This window comes from Convolutriloba macropyga, chromosome 1 (genome assembly GCF_964194025.1).
Source record: "Convolutriloba macropyga chromosome 1, txConMacr16.3, whole genome shotgun sequence".
Lineage (NCBI taxonomy): Eukaryota > Metazoa > Xenacoelomorpha > Acoela > Convolutidae > Convolutriloba > Convolutriloba macropyga.
The window spans coordinates 7,676,035-7,692,240 of NC_134468.1; the positions used below are offsets into that span (position 1 = coordinate 7,676,035).

General features: G+C 35.8%; 2 protein-coding genes across 3 annotated transcripts in view; one reads left to right on the forward strand and one right to left on the reverse strand.

The window, feature by feature from the left end:
• Window positions 1–3,696, reverse strand: part of LOC142334701 (ATP synthase peripheral stalk subunit F6, mitochondrial-like) — a 117,357-nt gene extending 113,661 nt beyond the window's left edge. Inside the window, exon 1 of the mRNA XM_075382948.1 lies at window positions 3,678–3,696. The gene's annotated coding sequence lies outside the window, so the exon portion shown is untranslated. The remainder of the gene's footprint in view (window positions 1–3,677) is intronic.
• Window positions 1–14,063, forward strand: part of LOC142334689 (uncharacterized) — a 293,593-nt gene extending 279,530 nt beyond the window's left edge. For both annotated transcript variants that reach the window (XM_075382926.1, XM_075382935.1), the window contains 7 exons: window positions 4,448–4,498; window positions 4,587–4,643; window positions 4,950–5,070; window positions 7,280–7,433; window positions 7,943–8,443; window positions 12,133–12,354; window positions 13,589–14,063. In XM_075382926.1, coding sequence (XP_075239041.1) covers window positions 4,448–4,498; window positions 4,587–4,643; window positions 4,950–5,070; window positions 7,280–7,433; window positions 7,943–8,443; window positions 12,133–12,354; window positions 13,589–13,928 — 1,446 coding nt within the window. In that variant the 3' untranslated portion in view covers window positions 13,929–14,063. The remainder of the gene's footprint in view (window positions 1–4,447; window positions 4,499–4,586; window positions 4,644–4,949; window positions 5,071–7,279; window positions 7,434–7,942; window positions 8,444–12,132; window positions 12,355–13,588) is intronic.
• Window positions 14,064–16,206: the final 2,143 nt, after the last annotated feature.

Consider the following 16,206-nt stretch of genomic DNA (forward strand, 5'->3'; position numbering starts at 1 on the left):
TCCTTGAATTTTCAAAGCATTGAATAATGTTGAAGCCCGACGACTTATTGAATTTTGCTCCAATTTAGATCTGCATAACGGCACGTTTAGTAACATGTGTTTTGCTCGTCTTGTCGTTAAAAAATGTCTTTCAAACTGAAACATACTGTTTAGATAGTCTTCGGCATGGAAACTGTTAATCGATTTTAAAACAAACTTAAGCAGCTCATATACATGTAATTCAAAAACTGTTAGAATTTTGTTTGCACAGAATAGATCTTCGCTTTGATCGAACCGACTCTTAAAGTAAATTAATTTAAGAATTTTCTTCTGTAGCAGATGGATTGGAGCTAAAGACGTGAAGCTAGAGCATCCATACACCAAAATTCCATATTGTATGATAGGGCATATGATACTCTTGTAATATTCTATTAACTGGTACCTTGGAGCGAAGTGTCTTAATTTTGATATTATACCACATTGCCTACTAAGTCTTCCTATGACAAGATCTATATGAGAGCTAAACAACAACTTTGAATCAACTACTACGCCTAAATATTTACATGATGGTTCCAATTTAATTTCTTCTGATGCGATGTGGAATCGCTCACTGGAAGCACTTGTTTTTAAATTTAATTGAACCGTTTTTAGCATATTGAGCTTAAGTTTATTTGCATTTAACCAAGCGGCTACACTATCTAAATCATCTTGGATAGCTATTCTTGAGCAACCTAAACTGCAAAGGTTGGTGTCGTCAGCAAAAAGATGGACACTAAGTTGATTACACACTCTTGGTAAATCGTTTATATAAATTAAAAACAACAGTGGTCCAAGTATGGAGCCCTGAGGGACACCACAAGTTATATTTAACGAAGTTGATGTCACACCGGCCACGAAAACTCTCTGAGTTCTATTTGATAAATAGCTTTTACACCATTCTAGGCACTTATGACGAATACCATAACTTTCGAGCTTACGGAGCAATATTTGATGATCTAGTGTATCAAATGCCTTCTGTAGATCCAGAAAAAAGTTGACAACTTTGAATTGGCCTACTCTTATTCTTTCAGTTAATTCTGCCAATGCATCTATGGTGGAATGCTTTTTGCGAAAACCAAATTGCTTGCGATAGAGAAGATTAAAATGTTCCAGGTATTCGTAAATTCTAGAGAACATTGCCCGCTCGTATATTTTACTCCAAACATTTAACAGAGAAATTGGACTATAATTGTTCTCTTCTAGTCTTGATCCCTCTTTATGCAATGGAATGACTTTTGCTTTTTTGAGCTCAGTGGGAAAAACTCCTTCACGAAATGATTGATTAATTAACGATGTGAGGTATTTCGTGACAACAGATTTTGTTGTCTTCACTACAATATTACTAATCTCATCTTCACCGGATGAAGATTTGTCCGGAAGTGAATCAATAATTGCACTTATTTCAGTATCAGAAACTGGATATACTCTCAATGTCATATTAACATCAGTCAGGGGTGTGACTGCCTCGGAAGGAATACTACGCTGAATATTTTTGCCAATACTAGCAAAAAACTCATTAAATTTGTCAGCTACTTGAAGATTAGATGAGTTAGGTGCAGTATCCGACATGCACGAGGAAAGCTTTGGAGCTGTATTATTTACCAAATGTTTTCCTGACAGCTCATTTAAAAGTTTAAATGTTTGTCTTGAGTCTCCGATACATTTTTCGAACATGTTTCGATAATAAACCTTTTTCGCGGTTTTAATACTTTTTTCCAAATGAATTCTAATATCTGTAAACTTCTTGCGCAGAGAGCCATTTGACTTGTCTGCTTTCCATTTCCTGTGAATAAGATTCCGGTGCGTACGTATATTTTTTATTTTGTTGTCGAACCATTTAGGTGTAGAATTTCGATTGTGCGGGGTGATACGCTTTAGTGGAGCGTACTGCTCAGTAACGGTTAGAAAAATGTGATGAAAGGCACTAAAGCATGAATTTGCACAACCACTGTGTGCTGAAAAAACGTTACAAAGTTCGTGACTCAAGGCAGATAAGTATTTTTCAACAATACTGCAGTTACGAAGAAATAATGTATCCCTTACAATTTTGCTTTCCAGGTCATTTGCTTTCACTATCCACTTCAACGTAACAGGAAAATGGTCTGAAAAGCTTTGATTTTCAAGTATGTGAACATCCCCAATCAAATTTTGAAAAATTAAGTGGTCTAAGCAAGTTGCTGATTTTTCTGTAACACGGGTGGGTTTATTGGGTGTTATAAAAAAACCATTTGAATGAATGGCGTTTTTATATTTTTTCCTGAGCAAATTTTGTTTCATCGTATCAATGTTAATATCCCCACATATTACAGTTGGCAAGCATTTGGAATTTAAATGTCCCAAAACTTCTTCTACTAAGTCCACAAAATCAAGTTTATTGGCTCTTGGTTTGTTGTATATTACCACTAGCTGGAACTCGTAACCTTGTTTTTCTATGGTCGCAAATAAAGACTCCTCGATCACGCAATCCAGTTCTTTTTGAATAGAGCAGTTAGCTGTTAGTTGAATCATAATGCCACCGCCTTTTGAGTCACGAACTTTTGAAGCTACATTTTGGTAACCAGTTACCAGTAGTGATTTTGGGTCGTCGTTTTTAGATAGCCAAGTTTCAGTCAAGCAAAGAATATCAGGTGGAGACTCAAGACTATGTACAAGTGCTTCCAGGTCCTCTATATGTCTTTTTAAGGAGCGAACGTTTAAATGTAGAATAGTAAGTGAACAAGAATTTGAAGTTTTAGATTTAGGTGAAGTCACTGCACGAGGAGGTGGGAAAAATATTGCTATGGGATGGTTGGAAACATTTAACAAAGTCTGAAAAATTATAATTCAGGTTCCTGGCTGCTTCAAGCAGATCAAACACTCTGTACACTCTTTTGTTTTCTTTCCATAGGTAAAAAATTGTGCCCTCCCTTGTCCAGGCTGATTCAACCCTAGGATCTTTTTTCATCATTGCCAGAAACTTTGCTCTAGCAGGTGATATGTCTTCGAAGATTTTTACATTACTTCCAACTTCCGACAACTTCTTTTTGTTTCGGAGTATCTGTGTTTTCACCAACCGTCTAGCAAAACGGGCAATAATAACGCGTTCACCCGCTTTCCTGCCTGGGAGTCTATGTGCCGTTGAGATGTCCCTTTCGTCGAATTCCACTCCTATTGATGTTGCAACTTCAATAACTTTTTTGATGGTCACGGAATCTTTCTCTGGTACGTTTCGGTTACCAGTATGATCTGAGTCTTCCTGAACGCCACTAATACGGATGTTGTCCCTTCTTGTATAATTTTCAACAGTTTCGGCTTGGGACATTGCTGCTACATTGCAGCGCTCTTCTTGATAGTAAAGGTCGTCCTCAATATGCTTGATAATTTCGGCTTTCATTTCCTCTTTGACCTGTTCTACTGCTTGCTTCACTGCACTTGGAATAGCTACTTGAATTTCCGTTCGAACTTGAGTGATAATTTGACTAATACAAGCAGGAATGATGCTGCTGATACGGCTTTCGAGCATTTTGTCAATTTTAGATAAAAATAAATCTTCATCGAAGGTATCTGAACTTGGACTTGAATCAGGTTTGGCCCGCTTCGCGTCCTGTTTGTTCAGAATAGGGGTTTGATCTAGAAATCTCAAGTTGGGAAGATCATTTGCCTCTGTCTCATTTGACATCTCTATTTAATAAGTTTATCGCAACAATTAGGCTAAATTAGGATGAAAGTAATTAATAAATTTAATGGAAATAGATTTTTGTTGCCTTTGAAAAAGTTTTTTGTGTGGTGTCATTGAGCAGTATATTGATTTAGTAAATGAAGGGAGAGCAATTTTTGTCGAAAACGCAGTGGTTGATAAATAGGCGGATAATTACTCCAAACCTAGTTTGTGGCAATTATGATATTCCTGCGGCCTTTTTTGTGATTTTTCGCTTTGCCGATTTTTCGTCTGACGTTTCTAAACTTTCGTCCTCTAAAGCGGGATAACATGTAATACTCACTGAGCATTGAGTGGTTGAGCAGCTCTCTTAGAGCCTTGCGCCTCACTAGCTTCTAATCGTCCGATTCATCGAAACTGTTTTGAGCAGACATAAGTTCATGGAGTGAGGTCTGTAAAATTTTTAACGTTTATATCAATCTTGAACCAGAACAGGTGGCGACAATAGTATCGCAGCCAATTGAAGAATAATTAGTTTACGGGTAACAAATTTGTTCATGAATTTTTTCGATCATTTTATTCGACTTTCCGAGGGACTTTTGCACCCTTGACTTTTTGCGTTTTGAGCGATCTTAATTTCTCACCCATTCAACATTTCAAGCAGCTGAGCTCAAGCGGCGGCAGTTCACTACTAAAAGTCAAATGAAAAGCGCCGAATTTGGTGTCTTTTTTCCATTCAATTCAAGTAATTAATGGCTGAGAAATGTTTTAATTGAGTGTTTTTTGTTTCAGGCGAAAGTCAGTTCCCTTACGGAGGAAATGGACTCTCTTGGAAATACAAAGGTTCTCTTGGGAGTTCTTGTTGAACCCATTCAATGTGTGATTTCTTTTTGGCAGCAAAATTAGTAGAGTAACCGGTTTTTTATTTTAGAGCGAGCTGTCTGTGACGAAACGACAGAACGCAGCTTATGAGGCACAATTTACAAAGGTGTGTATAGTTCAATGAAAGTTTTAAAAAGTTTTAACAAAAATCTTAGTGGATTTTCAGAATTGTTGATATTAGCTGGTAGAGTTTCAACTTTTAAATCGCAAGAGTTGTAGAACGGTAAAACTTTTCTGCGGCGGGTTTTTGAAGCGTTTTTATTTTTTTCACCCTGAAACATTCGTCAACTTTTGCAGACAGCTGAAAGCTCTGTCTAATTTTTTTCTGGCTGAAATGTTTTCGTCATTTTTTCTCAAATCTATAGAAAGATATGAATGTTTCATTTCCCTATTCGGCTGTGTTGTGTTGTAGATGAGCAGTGAGATTAACTGTTTGAAAGTCAGTCTACAGAAGTCAGAAGCACTGGTGAAGCAGTACAGGGAGAAATTTGACTCTGCTCAGGACGAGAACAGTGTCGTCCGAAAGCTCACAGGTAATCCAATTGTGTTCAAATTAAGAAAAAAGTTGTTGCTCCAACCACCAATGAAATCCCTTGAAAAACTGAATCGATTGTGGAAACAGCATTTTTAATTTCCAATTTCTCAAGAAATACGGATGTTTAATGTTTTCAAAAATGTTTCACTTCTACTTTGCTTTTCACATTTCAAGCTTCAGTGTTCCAAAAATATGAAAATTTAAATAAGAATGTTAATTGGCTAAATTATGTAAATGCATTTAAAAATATTTAAAACACAAATAATATAGAAAATAAACAATAGGATATTACTAAATGTATTTTTATTGAATATCAACAGCAACCCTCATCTTCTCAGCCGGCTTTTTTGTTGGCATTTTTTGCTTACTTCGTCAAATAGATATATTTAGTTTTTTCCCAATTTTGCCCCCTTTTTCCGACGTCTTCCGTGAAATATTTTTGACTTCTCTAGGTTAGTTTCATTCTTCGCTCATACTGCTCAAAGTACTTTTAAACAGCAAAGCAATCTAAAATAAGCAGAGTCAATATCGGAAAACGAAATCGAAAATACACGCGAGATTAACCGATGAAGCCATTTTAGATGCCCTGTATTTAAACCGTGTTATAATTAGTCTGAAATACCAGGTATTAAAATGTTGCATGGGTGTTCTGATTGCGCCTATTTGCAATTCTTGAATCCCTGAACCGGCCGCTAATCTTTTTTATGAGCTTGAAACCATTTGCTGTCATAAAACCGGGAATATTTTGATGGTTGCCCGTATTTTCAAATCTGCTGTTTTATCACGTAGTCTTGTTAATGGCCAAATGAACTGTTTTATTTCATAGCTAAATGTTTCTTTGATTTAAAACTTTGTTTTCAAAAATATTAAAGAAATTTTGAAGTTTGCCTGTATGCGTTGTTCATGTTGTTTTCTTGTCAATTAGCATTATTAAGAACAGAACTCTTAGATTGCTAACTCTTAGTTTTTAGCTAGTGTCTTAAAACTTTTACTCTATTTGTTTTAAATAAGTTTTTGCGATTTTTAAAAAAAAATTCCTGTACTTCTTGTGCCATTTAATGTATAACTTAATTTCATCAATAAGACGGTTCGTGGGATGCTACTGAGGCATAAATTAATGTAATCAGTCTTTTGAGTTTGTACCAGTAGTTTTCATGACTAACACTAAAAAATTAGTGGTGGATTTCTGAGTTGTGCCCGTTTTGTTGCTTTTCTTGTGGTCTTGGCGCTTAATCTCTATAATAACGGTTCCTACTGTCACCCTAGTGAGGCGTCATTGAATTTAGTTTTCAGCTATTGTTTTGATGACCTAAATACCAATTGTTTGAAATGTTTTCGAATCTTGTCTTTACTTGGTGTGCTTTTTGAGCTAATAAATAAGATTTTGTTACCTTTAAATGTAAGCTATGTTGTAGCTAATGGTTTCTTTTTTTTTTTAATTTTTGTGTTGTTCTTGACGCCAATTACTTTCGAAAAGAATCTGATTCTTGCCAATTTTGTTTTTGCGCCTTTTTATTTTGTCTCTGATTGATTTCAGCGCGGTTGTTGTATGGTGTACGGTTTTAGGTTTGTTATTTTTTGCGGATTTCAATCATTTGCTTTTGACTGACAAAATTTTCTTTTGCTGGAGAAGTGTTCATATTCAGGTCATTTTATTTGGTTTTTAAATCGTAATATAAGACTTGTCCTGCTATTTTCTATGTCGTTGTCAGGATGTTTGTTCATCTTTGTTAAACTTGTACAAAATTGTCTTTTTGTTAAATAATGGTACAAATCGTATTAGTAGATTTGCGTCTTTGTTAAACTTGTACAAAATTTTCAATTTCTTATCAATTGATAAGCATATTACTTGTTGGAACACACGTCACCGATTGTCTTGTTTTACACAATGTTACTATAGGGAAACTAAACATTGACGATCAGAGCAAACGGAAAAATGTTTTTGATAATTCTTTAGAGGATATTCGACAATCTGAAAGCTTGTGTTGTTTCTAGAAACGGTTCTCTATCTTATGAATTGCGTTCAACATAGTTCTAATCATCTCAATGTTGTCATGATGAGTCTTGTTGGTTATTAAACAACAACGCATAGATTTTTCAACGTTTTTCAGTTATAAATATAAAACTATAGAAAAGTTTCGGAAAAATATTTTGGTTCTATCACCTGTCTATCATATAGTTTTCATATAGAGACGTTTTTTATTCAGATGATGTGAGAGAAATGAGAGCAATTAAGGAAGAGTTGACGATGGATGTTGAGAGACTGCGAGAGGAGAATCACAATCTGAAGATTTCCCTGGACAGCACTTCTACTCAGATGACTACAAAACTTGCCCTCATCAATGATATCGAAAAGAAGAGGTCTGTTTGATTCATGTTGAGCTGTATAATAATGATCGTATGGGCTTTGAAATATCTGCTGACTTTTGCGGTATTGCGGCGACAGAAAAATTTTGATTTTCGAAGTTCAAATTTTGGAATTTAGGTATTTTTAGTCAAAACCAGGTTAATTACTGAGACTTCTATCATCATTATCTGTTTACAAAAATCTGCTTATATTTGTCTTGTCAGGTAAATGTCAACAAACTGCATAAGTCGTCTGGCAAATTTATGAAGTGCCTTCATAAAAAAATATTTTCATTTTTAGTTGGTGGCTTGTAATTTTGAACGCCCCATGAAGAAAACAACAAAATTACAAAAATATGTTGGTTAAATCTGATTTTCTAGTGCAATAATTTGCAAAAAAAACGGACTGCTAATGGAAAAATGTTGGTTTATAAATGAGGGGTGTGAGAAGTTCCGATTTGGGGTACGATTTTGAAGAGTCTGATGTGGCTCTCAAATCGTGTTTGTAAAAGTTTTTTTATCAGGCTGGAAAGTGCTGAAATGGCAAGACGCAAAGAAGAAGAGACTGTGCGGAACTACGAAGAGAAATTAGAAGTTATCCACAGACAGCAAACAAGAGAGCGAGAACTAGTGATAAGCAAAATGAAAAGAGATCATACTGAGATGAAGAAAAGCAGAGACGAGGCTGTCACTAGGGCGAATGAAAGTGCCCAGCTTGTTGTTGAATTGAAGGCCAGAATGGAGGAGTTGCATGATGACCTGTCCAAACAGAGAGACCAGACCCGCACTATCAAAATGTCCTTGGACAATTCACAGAGGCAGAAGGAAGTAATCACAGACTTGAATGAAAGGGTGAAAATGCTAAGTGAACAGTTGTCAGCTTGTGAGAAAGAGAAGAAACATTACATGAAGCAGAACTTGGAGCAAGTCAAGTCAGTGTCAGTTTTCTCAACTCAAATCAGCCAACTTGAAGGACAGTTGAAATCCCTATCTCATCTCAACGAAGAAAGTGCCTCATTAGCCAAGTAAGTTTTTTACGGACTGTTTTTCAAGCTTAAGGGGCCTAGAGAAACAATTGAGTTTTAACCGCTATTAATTTGTTATGAATAGCCGCAAAGCAATAGCTGGGGCCCTCTTCTTTATTTTGTCAAGATTTTTGTTATGACCATATGACGTCACAATCACTTCAAATCTGCTTTTTGTTCGTTAATAGCCGCCTTAGCTTCTCAGCCGGCTATTATAGCGCTCCTATTTTTTTTTACTATTCAAAGAATTTGAATTGTGGCGGGGCGCTGTCTTTTTTTTAAGATCTGTTCACACATTTTCATGATTTTTGAAGTCAAATTGGAGTAGTGATTTTGGTCACGCCGAAACAGGAAATGGAGCGAAAAAGCAAGTGGTTTTGCGGCGTGAATTTTTTTCGCTCTAATTTTAAAGTAGAGTGAGAAAACATTGTTTGAACAAAAATTCGGTTTCTCGGTAGTGGTTTTTTGTTCACATGCGGCAATTTCACTCTGATTTTTACTGTTTTTTCGATTTTTTGGATCGGATTTTTTTCTAAATAGTTTTCCCAATCCATTCACAGCTCACTCTGGACATAGTTTTTTTGTTAGAATCAAAATTACATATCTCACTAGTGGTTTTTTGTTCTCCCTAGCAGCATTTTGACATTGATTTTCTGTTTTTTGTTTTGTTTTTTTCGTCTGATTTTTTTTAGAAATGGTTTTCCCAATTCACTCATTGTCCATTCTAGGTCTAGTTTTTTATTTAGTCAATTAAAATTCTTTGAATTGTACGTCAGGACTTGTCCTGCTATGTTTTTTACTTCGTTTAACAGATTTTTGTTTCGTCTTACCTTGACTTTTTCAATGACTTCACTGACTTCTACTGCCTTGCAGTTAAAATTTGTCTGCGTGACGTCATTTCTGCTTTTAGGTCGATTGCTTGACTTTCCTCACTCAAAAAAATGACTTCTGAACTTACTTATGTAACTTTATTTTATGAACATTTACTAGTTAAAGATCAATAGTGTGCATCTAAGTAGTGCCAAACTTATATGCCCTAATTCTTGAGTATTAGTCTTGAGTTTTTGATTCCGAAAATCTATTTTGAAAAAGCTCGTTTTTCGTTACGTATTTCACCCAAAAAATCTGGTTGTCTACTAAAGGACTTTTGGTCAATCTGCCTATCTTGTATCTTTAGTTATTTCAATTCATGGAAGGCCACAAGCGTCTTTCGCGGCTATTTTCCGGCAATCTGCCGGTTATGTTTTCAATCTGATTTTTTTTAGAAATGGTTTCCCAATTCCCTCTGTCGGGTCTAGTTTTTTGTTTGGTGAATGAAAATTCTTTGAATTGTACGTCAGGACTTGTCCTGCTGTTTTTTTACTTCGTCGAATAAATATTTTTTCGCTTTACTTTAGTTAAGCTTTTTCAACATTTTGCCTGAAGTCTTTTTGACTTCTCTTGGCTAGTTTTACTCTTCTCTCATTCTGCTAAAAGTGTTTAGAAGCAATCCAAAATTAACAGATTCATTACCAAAAAATGGAATCAGAAATAGAAATAGGATGAACCCATAAAGCCCCCGTACTTTGTTCTTAGTTACCATCTCCAATGCGTATTGGTAGTGATACTAGCCCCTTTGTCGTCTCACTACAAAACAGGAGTATGTTCAGCTTCAAAAATGGCATCAAAATAGTTTGCCTTTTAAAATTGTTTGTGTACAAAAATCTTTTTTTTTTTCATTAATTTTTTGCTTCATTCAATCCCAATCTTGGTTATGGGAATCAACGGCGGCTATTTTCCGGCATTTTGCCTGGTATGTTTTTTTCATGCAATTTTATTTGAATTGCATGCGTGACGTCAATTTTCAGTCTTATTTAGTAGAGTTTTTTGTGTAAGTTTTTGGTCACACGTGAACTACCTCACTCTCAAAAATGACTTCCTCACTCTGAAATTAACTTGTCTTTAATTCAAAAAGATATGGCCAAGTGAGTTTGTGGTACTTTAATTGAAGGTTATTTGAGAGCAGCTGTTAGAAGCAGCAACAGGTTCAAAAGATTAATCAATTTATAGCTTCTCAGCATTTAATAAAAAGTTGTTTTTGTCTGCTTTTTAAATCTTTTTGAGACTGTAGATCTACGAAGCTATTGGGGCTATCTACTGAGCTCTGGCAATGTGCCAGCTATGTTTAAGATCTGCTCACTCTTCAACTGCTTCTTGCAGATGAGATGTCAAATTATAGTGGTAATTTTTTTACCGCTGGAATTTTAATGTTAGCAAAAAAGCGAGTTGTTTCAAAGCGTGAACTCTTTCAATTTGCTTTTAAAGTGGAATGAGAACTGATTTTTTGGGAGAAAATTTTTCCCGCTCTTGATTTTTACCGAATGCTACCAAATATGCCACATGGTTCTTATTCTGAAGTTTGACCACCTTTGTCTATCATCCCCTGCCTGGAAATATGGAGGCGCCTCTCCCATCGTTCAACCCTCTGAATTCAACCCCTCTTCCACAACGCTTTAGGTCCCCTAATCTGTTAACCGATCGCCGGTGGTTTGCAGTTCGACCGACTCTAATCGGTTGTTTATTAATAACCGCCGTAAGCCTCTCAGCGGCTATTATTTAGGAGCTCTCCTTTTTAAATTCGCTTTACCTTTTGATCACGTTGTTCATTTTACATGAGTCACAATTTTCACGCTTGACTTCTGATTTACCTTACTCAACTGTTTCAACTGAATGGATTTTAAGTTATTTCACACATTAAATTACGCAATGTAGTGATTACAGTCAAAGTCAATAGAGCAGAATCAAAAGAATCGGGATAAACCGATAAAGCCCGGTCATTAAGTCATTGGTTATCAAATTTCATTAGAGTGTTTGCTAACTGAAAGTGGTGTTAAGTTTATTAGCTTTCAGTTTAGAAATTGAATTAAGCATAGCTTTGGAATCTAACTGAAATTGCACGCCAAATTAGAATCCTTTTGACATTGAAAAAAGAGAAAAAATTATCTATCTTGTTTGTTTTTCTGTATCAATCCCGATGTACATCAAGCGCGTCAATGGTGGCTATTTTCCGGCAATCTGCTGGCTATGTTCTATGCTTTTTAACTATGTTCTAATATAACTCTGAATCAAGTGATGATAACACTCGAAATTGACTTTTTGCTTATCTTCAATGTCATTGTCCCTCTTTCTTCAGAAGCTACAGAAGACATGAATCGAGAACCGCGTAAGAGTTGAGATTATAGCTAAAGTTGGGAACTGACTTCTGCAGAGTCTAGTAAACATATGAACCGCGCATTTTAAAAGTTAAGTGCATTTCATTTTCTGGCATTGAAGAATCGCATTATAGGCTGATGTTTATGGGGTTGCTTTCTCATCCCAATAAAAAAGAAACCAAAATTTTATACTTGGCCTCAAAAGAAGTTCCCTAGTTTTATCAGTTCAAAGTTAAATTTTTGAGGCGATAATACCCCAACTTATTTAAAATCAGATATCGAAATCAGTCTTTGCACTATTGATCTCTGCACAATTGGCCTTGCGTGCCTGTGCAAGTCAGATAATGTGCAATGGTAGCTTACCGGGACTGGTTTTTTAAAACTTTTTTCCGACAATCTGTCGGGAATGTTTTTGAATGCATTGGGTTTAGCGTAGACCCGAGTCAGGACATACGTATTAAAAGTAAATGCTTTTTGAGCACGAAAATCATTATTTAGAAAATACGAGAATTTGGCAATTGCCGAAAGGCAGGACAGAACCAACATAGAGCACAAGTATTCTCAGTTGAACAGCCGGTGTAAAGAGCTCGAAAAACACCTTATCGACGTGACGTTGAATAACAATTCATTCACGAGAGATCCTCAGAACTCAGCACACAATGAGAGCTATCTACAGCCAGCGTTTAATGCCAGCAGACAGCATTCTCCTCTAACTCTCAGGTACGCCGAAGTGTTTAATTTTTTCACCTTTGATTCGAATTAGTGTGTTTGAACAATCAGAGAGGGTTAACTTGTGATTTGAATTAAACTTATATCTAATGTAAGTGCTCGAATTTTTATTTGCATCCGCAAAGCAGCAGCCAAACATGTTTTATTTACTGGTTTGTTTAGTGAAAGAATGAAATTTTTTGAGGTGCTGTTTTTACAGGGACAGAAACAGCTCTTGTGATAACTTCGAACATTGAGAATAGACGATAAGAGTTTCAGCTTCCTTTGGCGACTTTGATTCACACTTAAAGAAAGCATGATTAATTGCTCTCAAATGAAGTTTGTTGTATTATATAATTCATGTGGTCTTTTTTGAATTTTTTTTGCTTGACCGATTTTTCGTCTGACCAATTTGACTTTTTGTCCTAAAAACGGGATAAACACTTAGTGCTCGGAGGGTATTAAGTGGCCGAGCAGCTCTCTTACGCCTAGACAATTTCAGAGTGTGAGGGGGTGGTTCTTATTCTTAAAAGTTTGACCCCCTCCCTCCCTCCCTCAACCCCCACACATCGCTTGACTAACCCCCCGCCTCCCCCGTCGTTTAACCCCCCCCCCCCCCCACTCCGCTCACAACCCCCCAATCCCTATGCAACAGCTGGATACTACCGAAGGCAACGGCTCGCCGGTCGTTTGAGAGCAATACGCCCGACGTTAGTCGGTTATGTTTAATAGCCGCACAGCGATAGCTGGGGCTATTATTGGCCTTCTCTTGGTTTTTTTTTATTTCGTCGTCATGATTTTTGTTACGACCATATGACGTCACAGCCACTTTTTGTTCATTCGTTCATGCAATTTCAGCTGAATTACATGTGTGACGTCATTTTTCGCTCTTAGTGGAGCGAGTTTTTTGTTCATGTGCGTGATTAAATTTTTGGTCACACTTGACTTACCTCACTCTCAACAATGACTTCCTCACTTTGAAATTGACTTTTATTCACTTTAATTCAAAGAGATAAGGTCAAATGGATGTGTGTCACTCTAAATGAAGGTTATTTGAGATCAGCTAATAGAGGCAGCAATAACTTTACAGATTTTTAATCAAAATATAACAGATCATCCTTCAATGAAAAGACGAATTTTTTTGGTCTGTCTCTTTTACTGTTTTTTTAGACTGCCGATCTACGAATCTATTGCGGCTATTTTCTGGCAATCTGCCAGCTATGTTTAGCACTTTTCTTTTGCACAGGACTGAAAGAGGCGGTGATGATCTATTGCCAATCTGGTCAAGCCGTGAAAACAGTGTTTGCGACGAAGGAGAACCAGCCAGTTGTGATGTCGCAAAAGAGTCCTCGCACTCACGAAAGGGTGGCAATGCGAGACGTGAAGGTGGGTCTAGTCGACACCAGAAACCCATCCAACATGAAAGAGTACCTCGAGAGAAAGATATCACATGTGAATCTACAATGACAAATGAAAAAGCGAGACTTATGATTCAAGAGAGTAAAGAAACTATGCGTAAATTGAGTGAACGAATGTGCTTGTTAGAACATAACTCATCCTCGCCCTCGTTCTCTTCTTACAGCTAGTCTTGGCTATTTTTCATGATCTTTTACTCTATAATTGTTCTGCTTTTATTATGGCTCTGCGCAATTATGCAATGTTCATTGTAAATATGTAGATTGATGTAAATTGCTTGAATAGAATTCAGATTCTCTTTTTAATTAATTACTCTTACAAAGTGTGACTGAGAGAACTACATCTCTAGTAGTATGCTGGTCCAAGTATGAGCTTCATTGAAAGTGGTGAGACTTGAGTTCATGGTCAGAAGGTCTATTCTTGGAGTTTTGGACTTGCATACCCCCCACCACCATCACCACAACCACCAAACCCATCGACAGAAACGCGGCAGTCGTTTGAGAGCAGTTCGTCTAACATTAGTCGATTGCGTTGCTGAGCTGAGCGGAGCCTATTATTCCTAACCTGTTTTTTATAGCTGCGAAGCTGTAAGCTGAGCGAAGCTATATTGCGGTGCTCTTGGTTTTTTAATAGCCGCACAGCGATAGCTGGGGCTATTATTGGCCTTCTCTTGGTTTTTTTACGACTCGAAGAGAAGTATTGGTTTTCTTAAGGTTTTTTTTTTTTTTTACCGGAAGTACTATTCGTTCAGACGCTGTTTTGACCTAACCACGAAAGTGAGAAAAATTGCCGTGTGAACTAATTTTTTCTGAGCGAGAGAAGTTTTTTGATCATGCGCTGCGTTTAGTGAATGACTTTTTGACTTTGAAAAGTAGTTTTTGACTGAATGGCACATATAGATAACCGTTTTTAGCCGTTTTTTTCATCTAAGTGGCCCAATTTTTTTGCTTTTAATTTGGTTTTTTGTAGAAATAAAGTTTATTCGATACTATATTGAAATGTAAACCTTGGAAATTAATAGCACAGTGTTTTGCAGAGCCTGAAAACGCGTTTCAAGTTCAAAATTGGCATAAATTTCTTGATTTTTTAATTAATTTTTGGCTTTTTTCCTATTATTTTCTTCATTTTTGGATCTTTTAGCCGTCTTTTTGTCAAAAATCAGTTAATATGACAACTTCCCGTTGACAATCCATATACTGGATGCCTCTTTTTACCTCGATGTAATTTTGTTTTATAAAATTGTACATATACTAATCCGATTTTGGTAGTTTTTTTCCTATTTTTCTCAGTTTTTTGTCTGTATTTTGGTTTTTATTACTAGAAATATTCTTTTTGTGCAACATGAGGGGCTTTAATTTCGTTTCAATAAAAACGTCAATAATTTTTTAGCGTTAAATTTTTGAAAATTAGTCAAATTTTTTTTATAAATGCAGTCCTAAAATTTTTTTTACCTTTTTTTGCAAAATGTTTCAATGTTTCGTATGTTTGATTTCTGCTTTTTCTTTTTTTGATCTGTTCAGGAGGACAGATTTTTGTCTGGGATGTATCGTTGTATATTCTATGTCTCGAATGCTGAAAAATGAAATGGTGTTAGTTTTTCTTGTTTTTTTTAAATTTGATTTTTAAACTTTCAAAACTTTTAAAATTTGATTTGAACTTTCAAAACTCAAGAATTAGTCTTTGTTACGGTATCATTCTAGCTCTGTCCAGGCACCTACATTTATACTGGTTTTAGTGATTTTTTCAGTTATTAACAAATTGAATGATTTCGGCTTTTTCTTAGATTTTCGTCATTTCTTTGGGTTGCAATTGATTTCATTCAACATAAGGCAGTACTAAGAGTTTCCTAGAAAATTTGATTTGAACTTTCAAAAATCAAGAATTAGTCTTTGTTACGGTAACATTCTAGCCCTGTCCAGGCACCTACATTTATACTGGTTTTATTGATTTTTTCAGTTATTAACAAATTGAATGATTTCGGCTTTTTCCTAGATTTTCGTCATTTCTTTGGGTTGCAATTGATTTCATTCAACATAAGGCAGTACTAAGAGTTTACTAGAAAGCCTTTTCCAGAATTGCTACTTATTACCTTTTTGTATTTTTTTCCGACCTTGGTATTGTTCTTAAACATTTTTTTGCCTTTAAATATTTCTCGGTTCCCTTTCTATGATTATTTTAATTTTTGAATTAGTTTGAAAGGCTGTTGTCTAGCATATATATAAGAAGAAAAAGTATATGTTGTTTTTTTCTTAATTGCAGTGATGAGAAATCTAACTGTAGTAGTTTTCTGATTCTTAACTTTGAGCATTATTTTTTGAAAAATTTATATTAGTTTCTAAGTTATTATTATCTGCCGTTTGCTTTAGCGATCTTTTTGAGATTAGAATCATGAATTATTTGAGGGCAGTTGATCGCCCTGTCAGCTTTTTGAGACTATCAGTGTTTTGA